The 12207-nt window shown below is 34.9% G+C and overlaps 2 protein-coding genes and 1 pseudogene across 3 annotated transcripts; 1 reads left to right on the top strand and 2 right to left on the bottom strand.

Moving 5' to 3' along the window:
- Nucleotides 1-1453: 1453 nt before the first annotated feature.
- LOC108379310 (uncharacterized) lies at nucleotides 1454-2940 on the top strand. Its single transcript, XM_017635653.1, has 3 exons — nucleotides 1454-1470; nucleotides 1602-1708; nucleotides 1774-2940. The coding sequence occupies exons 2-3, from the start codon at nucleotides 1664-1666 to the stop codon at nucleotides 2368-2370; spliced, it is 642 nt and encodes a 213-aa protein (XP_017491142.1). The 5' UTR covers nucleotides 1454-1470; nucleotides 1602-1663; the 3' UTR covers nucleotides 2371-2940.
- Nucleotides 2941-5562: 2622 nt separating this feature from the next.
- LOC108379311 (uncharacterized) lies at nucleotides 5563-6277 on the bottom strand. 2 transcript variants are annotated; one of them, XM_017635655.1, is made up of 2 exons: nucleotides 6170-6277; nucleotides 5563-6107 (listed from the first exon to the last, which is right to left on the bottom strand). In XM_017635655.1, exons 1-2 carry the CDS (start codon nucleotides 6218-6220, stop codon nucleotides 5802-5804), a joined length of 357 nt encoding a protein of 118 aa, XP_017491144.1. In that variant the 5' UTR covers nucleotides 6221-6277; the 3' UTR covers nucleotides 5563-5801. The 2 variants fall into 2 exon arrangements, with proteins under 2 accessions (XP_017491144.1, XP_017491143.1); XM_017635654.1 differs by having other exon boundaries at nucleotides 5563-6122; nucleotides 6170-6276.
- Nucleotides 6278-9166: 2889 nt separating this feature from the next.
- LOC108379309 (uncharacterized) lies at nucleotides 9167-10434 on the bottom strand (annotated as a pseudogene).
- Nucleotides 10435-12207: the final 1773 nt, after the last annotated feature.

Below are 12207 nucleotides of genomic sequence, written 5' to 3'. Positions count from 1 at the left end.
TTATATGGAAGATTTTTTCGACTATGCGCGTATAGCACAGAAGGAATCTGCGCGTAATTTTAAGCAAATTTGCCGAGGAAGCCATGGGTCGAAAATAAATTTGGAGTTTGCCAAATTGCGAAAATACATAGATTGCCTAGCACTTTGAGGCAGTGTCGCAAGGAAGTGTTTAAATTTTCTGTACAAAGAATCCATTTTTGCACTCATCTTTTTCTTAAAACTTCCACCAGAGGGAGCAACAGTGAAAATTTTCCCATTTTCTTCGAAACCTATTTTCGCAATTTGGTAAACTCCTAACTGATTTAAGACCCATTGTTTCTTCAGCAAATTTGCTTAGAATTACACGTAGAATCCTCGTGTGCTATACGCGCATAGTCTATATAGTATGTAAATTTTTTTACTATAGTTTCAAAACCTACGTTTAGCTGACATGCACAAAGTAGCAACGAAAACAAAAGAATCTATAATAAACATAAATAGCACACCTCCATTGGAGAAAATTTGATAGACTTAATCATTTTTGATTAATTTAATTCAAATGTTGATGTCATATATAAACACTTGACCTCTTAGTGCAAATATATGTATGTATTGGGGATGTTGCGAATATGGAATTTTAGACATCCGCGGATGCGAATGCGGATGCGGATGCGGATGTCAAGTATTTCTAAGAAACAATTAGGTAAGTAAATTAAGTTATTTAGGTAAATAAAAAATGGAAAAGTTAGTAATTTTTAATAATGTCTATTTTATTTAGTACTTGAATTAAAAAATTGGAACATTTGTATTTAATATAAATAAATTTTTTCGTGTGTTTTAAAAATTTTTGGTTATTGTCGCACGGTTTTATTTTCCAGGAATAAAAATTATGAACAAAATTCTGTTTTCAAAGTCTGAGCTGCCAGCCAAATCGGATCAGNCAGATAGTTTCGTAATTCTTACCTAATTAGAGGTCAGACCTAAAGATTTTTAATTATTTGAGCATCGATTATTTTTATAGCCAGACGTTGAACATTTCTGCTGGAAATACACATTGTGGTGCTTACTCTTTGACTTTAAATAGCATAGAAGGGATACGTAGGGGAACAGTTTACCGTAGAAGTTTTTAGCCAAGGAACCAATGTATATCCCTATGGAAAAAATATTGCCCAACAAGTTAACAAAATTAATGGTTTTCAAATTTTTCGCTAAAAATAAATTCCCCATTTGAAATGATTGACACAAATATATTGTCACTTGAAATGCAAAAAGGCATAACAAACATCGTCGCTGAAATACAAAAAGTCTTGACTAATAATTCGCAAAAGCTCCGCGTTGATTATTGCGAATGCGAAAGCGAATATTAAAATTAATGCGAAAGCTCCGCGGTTACGAATGCGAATATTCGCAACAACCATGGTATGTATATACATATATAATTTTCTAGGCAAAAATTAGCTGGAATATCAATTAAAGCATTTGCGCAAATAAGTATGTTATTATTAACTTTTGCATACTTGTATGTCTGTACTATTGTATATTTGAAATTTTTATGCACCCACGGAATATGTTTTGTAATCCACATCTATAAATGCACTGGCAACGACTATCAATTTGCTTAGTACGTTTTTCGACTTGCACAATAGCGATTTCGAAATAAGAAACTCTTTACAGAGAAGATAAGATGCCGAAGCCGATTCTTGTGCTGTTAGGTGCAATACTTATTCAGGTTTGATTAAATTGTAAACATGGCTGTATTATCTTTTTACTATTTCATATTACAATATTTTGCAGATTGCATTCGGTTTGCCTAGTACACTTCCCAAAGGTTCCGATGAGAATCTCTACAAGGAACATAATGTAATTCCAAAGGAAAAGGACGCGGTCACCGGAAAAAGTGCAGCATCTATTGAGCGAAAAAGACTCTCCGCAATGATCAAAGAAGGTGATGCCAAACATTTTAAATTCCTGTTGGAAGGTAGTAATAAAATTGCCAAGGATTTGCTAGCAGACGCCCGAATCAATGGTGCGGACCACCGAAGATATGCAAGAGAAGAGGCCATGCTTGAGCAATATGTAAAGGATTCTGATAAAGCTCTAAGTTCAAATTCTAGCAAATGTAAAACGCGCGTTCTTAAAGATTTTTTTACCTTTACAAATCATTATACATCGGATAAGGAAAATCATACAAGTGAAAATGATATAATCATTCGAGAGGCTTTGAAGGCACACGGTTATGACCAATTGGAAGCGGAGGAATATAAGCTACTAGATGAAATTGGTAGCCATTATGCATATGAATTCGAAAAGTATCTGATGTCTCTTTTACCAGCTGAGCGGGAAAATGAGGAAGATTTGATGAATGTATATGAAACGCAATATGTTGAATAAGGGCTTAATGAGTAGATCCAATTATGGATTCCGATATAAGCTGCTATTTTCAGAAAGTGAAGACGTATATATAAAATTATAACATTATTAAAAAACTGACTATGTGTTTCATAACAGTTATTAGATGAAAACTATTTTTTATTTCGCCGATAAAATTATTACGTTTATTTTTCGTTGTCTGATAAACGTATTAAGAAAAGAATATTCACGAAAATAGAGATGGAGATGAGAAGGAGAAAAAGATAATGATGATGAAAATAAAAGAGGAGGAGTGAAATAACTGTTATTAGGCAATGTAATAATAAAAGTTGGGTAATAACTGTTATCAAGCAACGTAAAAAAAATAAATGTTGGGAAATAACTCTTATTGGCGACGGAAAACATATTTCTCCTGCATAACAGTTATCAGGCAACGTAAACACTGAACGTTGGGTTATAACTCTCATTGGTGAGATAAAAAATATTTCTCATTTGGTAAATGTTATGGAAGAACGATTTTCCAATAAAACTTATATAGTAGCATGTGGATACTATATTTAAATTTGTCAATAAAAAAAAATATATTCCAATGCTCGCTGGTGTAATTATTTTTATAAAATGTTTTTCTGTTACTAAATAGCTTTATACAAAGATTGTTGTTCAAAATAAATATCAATTAAAGACAAAGAGAATGAAATAAGTTCCGCAACAAATACACATTTAAATTCCGAATTTCATGCCATTAACTTCATAACGCTTTCAGTAATTGAGCCGGAAACATCACCATGTGTGAGCCATCTGCGCATTGCACGAGTTAGGGTGCAGAGCTATCAGGTTCCTCACAATAAAAAAAAAAAAACGCCAACGGAAATATTTATTTGAAGAGATGGCTATAGTGTACGGGGACCTTGGCCCTTTATTTTCCCATATCAAACGTTGAAGCCGATCACATGTAGATTCTCACGACAATACTGCCGTACCATGCTTGGATGTGAAGGTCGCCTCAGTCTTCCTAAAAAACGACAATCAACGGTAGGATGCCACATTGTTGACAAAAAGGCGTCAAGTGGCTGTCTATGAACGGAGAGGCCAAAGGAGTCCTATTTTGCAAGAAGAGGAAAAAAACCCGGTCCCCAATTTCGAAATTAGGCAAAAAACGGACAAACCGGTTTTATTTTACACAGTGAAAATGCTTATGTTGGTATGAAGTCATGACCGACTCTTTTCGGGTTTGCGAGCCGTAGCCGAGTGCTTAGATGTGCCTACTGCCACTCGGGAGATACGTGCTTCAATTTCTGGTCCCATCAACATCAAACAAGTTTTTTTTTCAAATAGCGGTCACCCCTGGTAGACAATGGCAAACATCCAAGTGTACTTCTGCCACAAAAAAGCTTCTTCGGAGGTGGAGTAAAAGTTTAGATCTCTCCATTTGAGTCATAACATCAAGAAGCAGAACACGAATTGGAGGAGAAACTCGGAAGAACACATAGAACCAAACATACGTTTATTGGAATCCAATATGATATACTAATGTTCATCCCTAAATAATTTCGAAAAACTCAAAACTGTTATTGAGATGTCAAGAATTGTACGAAATGAAAATCCGGTTTATTCGATATTCGCAAAATCAATGTCTAAAAAAATCGTCTATAGATATCCAGAAAATCGATCGAACCCGGTTTTGAAAAACTGAGTCAATTGCCAGGGGCGAACGCAGGTAGGGGTTTTGGGGGTTCAAACCCGCAAATGAGGGATCCCGCGCCATTTTTGCGGGATCAGAAATGAGGTATTACATATGCGGGTTCCGCGGGATTTGCGGGACTACAGAAACAAATTAAAAATACGAATGCGAGTTGTAAATGCGCTCGCCAAAATGTTCGTCGTGCATGGCTGTATTAAACATACATCATTTTATAACCCAGTAGATAATTGCATGAGTTAAAAGTACTTCCGAAAGGCCTTCTTGGGAGTCAACAGGCCTTCAACTCTACACTCCTTTCTCCTTTCTTTTTTGTAAAGGGTATTTAAGTGTCCGTTTCTATAGATAAATAAGTGTGCCAGCGGAATAATTTATTTATTTTTCATGAGCTTCTTTTCAGATGCTAAATTGCGAATACTCATAACTCTGGTTCTATAAGAGGCAAGCATTCAGCTCTGGTGTAATCTTCCAGAGTATTTTATATAGAATATACTTTTACTTTAAAACCATTTTCAAATATCAAATGGTAAAAAAGTTACGCGATAAACAGGACAACTTTGTTATATTTGAATAATATTTACATATGCATACATAGCTATATTTATATAATTGTAATTTTTATTTTATTTTAATACATATTTTTGTAATCCGTTATTTGTATTGCGCAATAAAAGTTTAATTCTTAATGCGCTAATCTACTTAAATAAACAAAATACAAAATACAAATACAAATAATCCAGAATCACTGATGTTTCAGCTAGTTTTGGGATTACAGCGAGCGGGTATTGTTTCAGATTGGACAAAACACTACAGTTATTATGGTATATTTTTTTCTGAAAAGTGCCCAACAGATACAGCGGTTTTCACCATATAGCCACGAAACTATGCATAATCACCAACATCAGAAAGCCTTATATAGGATAAAAAATATAGTTTCTCCGGTTACCATATTCTTTATGACACTCAAAAAAGTTAAACTAAAGAAAATTTAAGGGACAACAAAAGGTTAAGAGGCCTACAAAAAAAGGGCTCCACACTTCTCCAACCGGAGCACTATATTTCCTACTTTCCAGAATATGTACATTTCTCTGATTGGAAAAATTTATATTGGGATCGATAGGGGTCTTAGTCCTGATCATAACCATAATAGACATCACTGGGGCGGACTTTAAATGTCCTTATCCGTTCAAAAGCTTCATGCAATCTACATACATATATGTATACAGTTTAGCAAGCACCATTTCCAAACTATTTGACAACAATCGGTTTTCAGGTGTTTTCGGCAACGCTAATTTACAAATCTATAGTCATATTAAAGAAGATCGGAAAAATCAACCAACACCAAATTCAAGATGGCGAACAAAGTGCATATAGTGTTTTTTTTTTTGTAAACTTTATACAAGCTATTTTCGGCAGTTTTGATTTTTTTTTAATTCTGAAATTCTGGTTTTCGAGATGTAGTTGAGATTTAAATAATGTCAGTGGTGCTACGAAAAAAAGAAAATATGTACAAGCCAACGCGTATTCATTTCAGCCATTTATTAAGCAAATTTTTTAATACGTAGCATTTTTTACGCCATATTTTACCAATAAGTTTTTTAAGAATAACTAAGTCACACCATAAACTCATAGGATATTTTCCTTTAATTCAAAAATTCGTTTCAGCGTTAATTAACACTTTATGCTTTTATTTTAACCCAAACAAATCAGCTACGTCAACACTTTTTTCTGGATTCATTGGTGTCTCAAATATTTAAAACTCCTCTGATGAGTCATCATAAACATTCAGCAATTCTTCAAAGAACTTCATTATCAGATCAGTTTCACTCTTAGAATCACCATCAGATGACGTGTCCACGAATTCATCGATAAAATTCTGAAGTAAATTGATGTTCCCAAACAGTGAGTCCGCAATTGAGGAAAATTGGGTTAAAACATTATTTCCCGAGGTGAGAACCTCCTTAAAAGAGTCGCTTAATTGTGGATAGTGCATTGCAAAAGTGTTGAAGAAATGCTCGGGATTAAAATTAAATGCATTTCCTAACGGAGCTGAGGACACCTGTTGAGAGTAGAACTAATTATTAGGATGAGTAAAGCGTTTGAGAAATATACTTTTTTAACCTGCAAACTCGGGCAAACAATCAAATATAAAACTATCCAGGTTTTAAACATTTTCTATGGTTTCCGGCTAAACTTTTAAGTGAAACTGATGGTGCAACTCGCAACCCCTTGTTTTTATAGATATTTCATGCTGGTTAAAAGTTAAATTCGTTTACATAAATCGGTTCTATACGCTGCAGTTAACAATTGTTCACGGATGTTTGTAAAGACCACCGCACAATGGGCCTGCAGGGGCAAAAAATAATGAAAACGGACTAGCGAATTCTTAAAAATCAATAGAAAAGTATCCAACTAACCCACCCAAATCAAGAACAGTTTTTGATAAAAATGCATATTTGCAGGGATGGGTATGTATGTATGTATGTACAACGTACAAAATAAATGTGCAAGAAAAAATGTTAATTTTGCCGCGTGGAATTTAAATTAATTTTTCTACTAGTGCTGATATGTAATAGGACCATCTGATTGAGGACCAGTTTTCCTAATATGTAAGTATATCTGTCGTCAATCATGGCTTTATTACACATTTATCTACTGAATTTTATTAGACAATTTTACTTGAAAGTATACATTACAATTTTTGGAGTGCTAACTTTATAAACGAATATTTAAAAATTTTCATCAGAATATAACTTTAACATTTGCGTCTATTTTTTACTGCCGGTTTCACGAAAGCAATTAAAATGAAAAATATTTTTTGTTCTGTCAGTTTCCATATGAAATTCAAATAAAAAAAAAAAATGACTTTTCACTTAAATTTTTTTCGTTAAACTGGCTATTAGACTTGGTGGGCGATAATATTAACCCAGTTTTACGTTATTTCAGATTTATGTTTTTCTGTTTGAAACTAGATATGTATACTCTAACTGTCACTAAAATCGGATAACACTTACTATTTCCGCTCACAAGAGCTGAGGCTTGGCAGTGCGTCGACTTTTACCATTTTTCACAATTCTTTTCTGCTACTACTACTACTACTACACATTTTCTACTACTTTTGTCCCCAGCTTATATGGGGACATCCCACTGTGCACCGTATCTGTGTGAATTGCATAATCACGTGAAAAAGGTGCATAACCATGTGGAAAAAATAAATTTGCAGCTCCGAGCATGGTAAATTGAATGGGTGGGGGCGTGAAAAACTGATTAAATAGCTACCTTTGAAATGATGCAATCGGTGCCAAGTAATCATTTCAAAATTTATCGATATCGATATTGATAAATATTTATTTAGATAACTTTATTGCTGAACATATATAAATAACAATACCGACGAATCTACCAATAAATATGATTATGTTTATCGATAACAATATTGAAAAGCATGAGTTTAAAAAGAAGTATCGAGGATTGGCCAGTCCGACTTATGGCGTGCGTGAAACCCAAATGCGTACATTTCGAATGAAAATTTCCTTTTTGTATATAATATTAGCGGATACCCGCGACTTTGTCAGCGCAGCTTTATACATACTTTTGCATATACTTGAAGTTTTGTGAAGCAAAAGGGACAGATTTGATGAAATTAAAAATGAAGTCCCGCTGTCAGAGTTAAGAAGAAGTGGGTTCATGAAGTTTAAGTTTATATTTAAAAATTTTCTTTATAAACAATGTTTAAGGTCTTTCCGTCTGGAGATAAATAGTCTGTTCCAATAGCAGTCCGGTTTACAGGATTTAGTCAGAACTTACAGGAAGTCGTTCCTATTGACATAAAACCTGTAAGTGGGAACACATTTGAGAGAGTAACTGAGCAACTGTTCCTAGTCAGAAGTTACAGGATTTAGTCCGGAGATTTTTTTCCTGTAAGTTCATGAAAAGTGTCAAACGATCAGCTGATTTACATGTGCAAACAAAAACAGAAAGCGGTGAAAGCAAAGAACCTTATATTTGTTATAAAATGGAAGTAAACAACGAAATATTTAAATATGTATAGACTTTATTAATTATTTAGTGATATTTCAGCCAAATCAGTGTAGTGCCAATGACATGTAAACAAACCGTCTGACGTTTTTACAGGAAATAGTGCTTTTTGCGTTCCTATGCACTTCTGCATCTGTTCTCCTTTTACTCTCATTTGAGAGCGTAAAATTGTAGTTTGACAGTTCCACAGGTTTTAGTCCGAAGTTCAAAGGAACAGACTAAAAATGTACAAATTGTCAGGTTAGTAGCGCGAGAGCAAGTGATATACAGCCTTAAGGATCTGTCCTTGTGACCTTTCTTCTTAAATAGGAAAGGAAAACTACTTATTGGAAATAATTGGTATTAGCGGCATCCAAACTCTTTCACCTGCATCATAAGCCGTTATAATTTCTGCTGCAATTCGATTTTTTCAGTTTTACAACCGTAAGTCTAGTTCCGTTACATAGCTTCGGAGGGGATAAATATCTAAGCAGCATAATCGGCACGCAAACTTTAAGTACGATTTGGTGTGCAGGAAGGCCATTGCAGTGAGTGAATTAAGAAACTCTAATGGATAATTTGTAGCTCCAGCCTGATTGATTACCTTGTTTATTCGCAGATAGTAAGTTTTTATTAATTAATGCCGCTTGATCGTTTTTGGGTGTTAAAATCCTTATTTCTCATATCCAAGAGCTATCTTGCTGCACTATTTGACCAACGTTTCCATAATCTGAACGAAATTTATATCTAGGGTGTCGAATTTAGAACTTGTTTGAAACTATCGAAAAAGGGCCGCAACGGGGGGGGGGGCTTGTTTACTTTATATATGTAAATACATATGTGTTTGGCGGCTTTTTCGTTCAAATACTCTTCCATTATAGCTTGCGTTCAAACAGACAGACGGACGGATGTACGGACATGGCTCAGCTCGACGTTCTGATCATTAAAGTATACATACTCATGGATCTATCTATTCTTCTTCTGGGCCTTACAAACATCGGACCAAAGTATATCTAATACATACCATGTTCGTGAAAGCTATCTATGTATATGTACAAATAATCACTTGGAAAAAATGCACGAAAAAAACTAATCAGATGCTCTGCTGCTGCTGTCTGTTTAATATGCCTTGCTTCTTATACATATATCAAGCGCAATATTTAGTTACGTAAGTTTACGTTTAGTTTAGTTTTTGTTACGTAAGTACATACATATGTTTCTAAAGCAGAAAGATCGAGCAAAATATATAAACAATTAACCGTACATTACAAAACATGTGAATTTATTGATTATAATTACTTTGTAAGCAGTTATGCCGCCAACTTGCGCATTTGCCACCGATTTGTATGAACATACATACTTACAAACATATTTACATACACTATATCTAGTAAAACGCTTGCTAAATACTCGCAATTATTTGAAAAATGTCGAAAATTCCTCCAACACTTCGAACTTCTTTTCTATATCATCTTCCTTCTTGAAACGTTGATACCAGTTGATTAATGGAGCATCGTTTTCCTTCTCTTTCTCACTCAACGATGTCTCAAAATTTTCGAATAACTTCATAAAGCGATTTAAAGTTATTTGCAATGTAACATTAATGCGCTTATCCATATCGTCAAAACCGATTTTCTCGAATAACTTCTGCAAAATGGCGACATCACTTTTGGGATCATTATTTTCTGGCATGCCATAAAANGTTCAGTCAGTGGTGGATCGGCATCTAAATCAATGCTATCGATATCGGTCAGCACGTTGCTTACGCGGGTGATATTCTGTTCGATGGCTTTGCTTTTCTCTGGCAAAGCATTCATTTCGTTGATTAAATTTTTGAAGAAGCTACTCGATTCGCGCAATATGTAGCGCGACTGATTGGTGAGTAGACCAAGTGTGCCGAAAAGCAATTGATTTCGTGGTAAACTTAATTTCTCTTCGGATGAAGAAGAAGAAGAAGTATCGGCGTCCACCGATTGTGCGGCTGCAGTGGGTTCGGTGTCTGCAACTGTTGAAACTTGTCGTTGTGGAAATGCAATCGCTTGCTGTAGAGAGTGAAAATGTGCATTATATCAAATACCTTGTATTGGGTATTGTTTTTTTTTTTTGTAATGACTCACCTGCACTGCCAAGCAAGCGCACAGTAGTAAAACATTCCAGGTTTTAATCATTTTGTGTGTCAATTCACTTGTCCGACGTTCGTTGTAAAAATACAAAATGCAACTAAATCGGCGCGTAATCCGTGCTAATCTTTTATATTGTTCTCACTTACACTTAGGGTTAGCAAATATTTGGGTACACGACTTGACACACCATGCTCCGTAATCAGTCAAGATCACTTTAAGTGAGCGGTTGTTTGAAAGGTTACTATAAGTTTTTAATGTTATTTGCTTGAAATCATGGAATGGAGTTCGCACGAGCTTGTTGTATTTGGCCCGCGAAAATTGCGCTACGAGAAAGGTGAACTATTTCGGATTTTTCGGCCACTGAAAATCACGCGAGGTTTTGTGTATCGAAATAACTGTGAAGTTGTAAGAGGAGGCTGGTGAAATAATCTACAGTGAAAGATGCGGCCGTACCATACATATGTGGCAGGGAATCGAAGTCAGCGAGAAATGACTACCTGCAAGGCCAGAATGTCGCGCATCATAAAACGTGACTTGCGACTCAGCGCATATACATACATACATACATACATACATACATACATATGTACGTACAGAAGCGTTGAAACAAACACGTAAGACAACATCGAAAGACTTGCTTCCCTAGCAGGCGAAAGCGCTGACTGACGAGAAAATGCTCACGGTGAAAAAAATCTTTCAATAAACAGAACAATATCTCGAACTCGTTCCCAGTGTCCAACCTAGCTAGCACCCAGCTTCTGTGATATTTTGAACAAGACTGCGATCACCAAACCACATATATCCACATTTCAAACTTCGTACAAATATTATAAAAATTCAACAAACGTTAGCAATTTTAAACTTTTCATCAGAATTTTAAGCAAACTTTTGGGAATCAAAGCCAATTTTTGCATACCTACCGCAAACTTAAACTTTCCAATGATAGTCATAGGCTACAAATAATTTCGATATAAATATGAAGGAGGCGTGGCACCTTCCATAAAAATAAAACATTTCTTGCAGCATATAAATCTCGGGAAGTATTTGTGGGAGAGCACTGGCACTTGGTATGGAGATATGTGAAACTAATTTCATACTCATACAGAAAAATTGGCGCAATTGGAAAAGAGCGCAAGGAACCTCTCATACATACTGAAATTCTCATAATGCATACATTAGAAAAGATTCCGCGATCTCTCCCATGCAAGTGAAATTTTCATACAGAAAATCTCTGGAAGTATTTGAGGTGGGGTAATCGCGGCAATTCTGATACGATGTAAAATTTTCATAATGCATACCTCTGGAAGCATTTAACTACATAGAACACTGAGATGTGGTACTATTTTATCAATGTGACGTTCACNCTGGATAATTCTAAGGAGATTTAACGAAATTCTGGGTAAATGGAAAAGGGATCGCGGCAATTCTGATACGATGTAAAATTTTCATAATGCATACCTCTGGAAGCATTTAACTACATAGAACACTGAGATGTGGTACTATTTTATCAATGTGACGTTCACTGAGTAAGAATTGGAAATACTAAGCATTTTCTGAAAAGTTACATGTTCCCGCATCGTATGTTCGAACCATTTTTCGCTAAAGTTAGAGGGTTTTGTAAAGAAAGTAGCACTTATCCGCTCTTTTATGCGGAGAGGTCTATCTCACTGCATTAGTCAAGCTATTAAATTTTTAATTGAAGAATTGTAACCGAATCAATTCCGGGAAAGCAGAAAATTCCTTAATATTCAACAACAATTGCAAAAAAAAAACAATTTTTTTGAAAACTGTTTTTTTGTTGTTTTCGAAACGTTAAAATGTAATTTTGCTCGATAGAATGACAAGAAAAAATTCTTTTTAAGAAAACCATGCAGGAAACAAAATATTGACCGAAAAGCGCCTCGATCTTACTAGAGAGCGAAAGTTAATTTATAGCAGCAGCGTTAAGGTCAAGCCACACAATTGGTGCATTTATACCGATTTTTACATTGTGAAAATTATTGTTTGAGTTTTTTTTTT

The sequence above is a fragment of the Rhagoletis zephyria genome, unplaced genomic scaffold, assembly GCF_001687245.7.
Source record: "Rhagoletis zephyria isolate East Lansing unplaced genomic scaffold, Rhagoletis_zephyria_1.1 Rzeph_scaffold_16137, whole genome shotgun sequence".
NCBI lineage: Eukaryota > Metazoa > Arthropoda > Insecta > Diptera > Tephritidae > Rhagoletis > Rhagoletis zephyria.
This window is presented reverse-complemented; position numbering and strand designations above follow the sequence as displayed.

Bases quoted from the DNA above. Each gene is read 5' to 3' on its own strand.
- LOC108379311 (XM_017635654.1), bottom strand. From the start codon at position 6,220: ATGTTTAAAACCTGGATAGTTTTATATTTGATTGTTTGCCCGAGTTTG. The intron at 6,123-6,169 runs GTTAAAAAAGTA...CCTAATAATTAG, and splicing joins TTGTTTGCCCGAGTTTGCAG to TTCTACTCTCAACAGGTGTC.
- LOC108379310 (XM_017635653.1), top strand. From the start codon at position 1,664: ATGCCGAAGCCGATTCTTGTGCTGTTAGGTGCAATACTTATTCAG. The intron at 1,709-1,773 runs GTTTGATTAAAT...AATATTTTGCAG, and splicing joins TAGGTGCAATACTTATTCAG to ATTGCATTCGGTTTGCCTAG.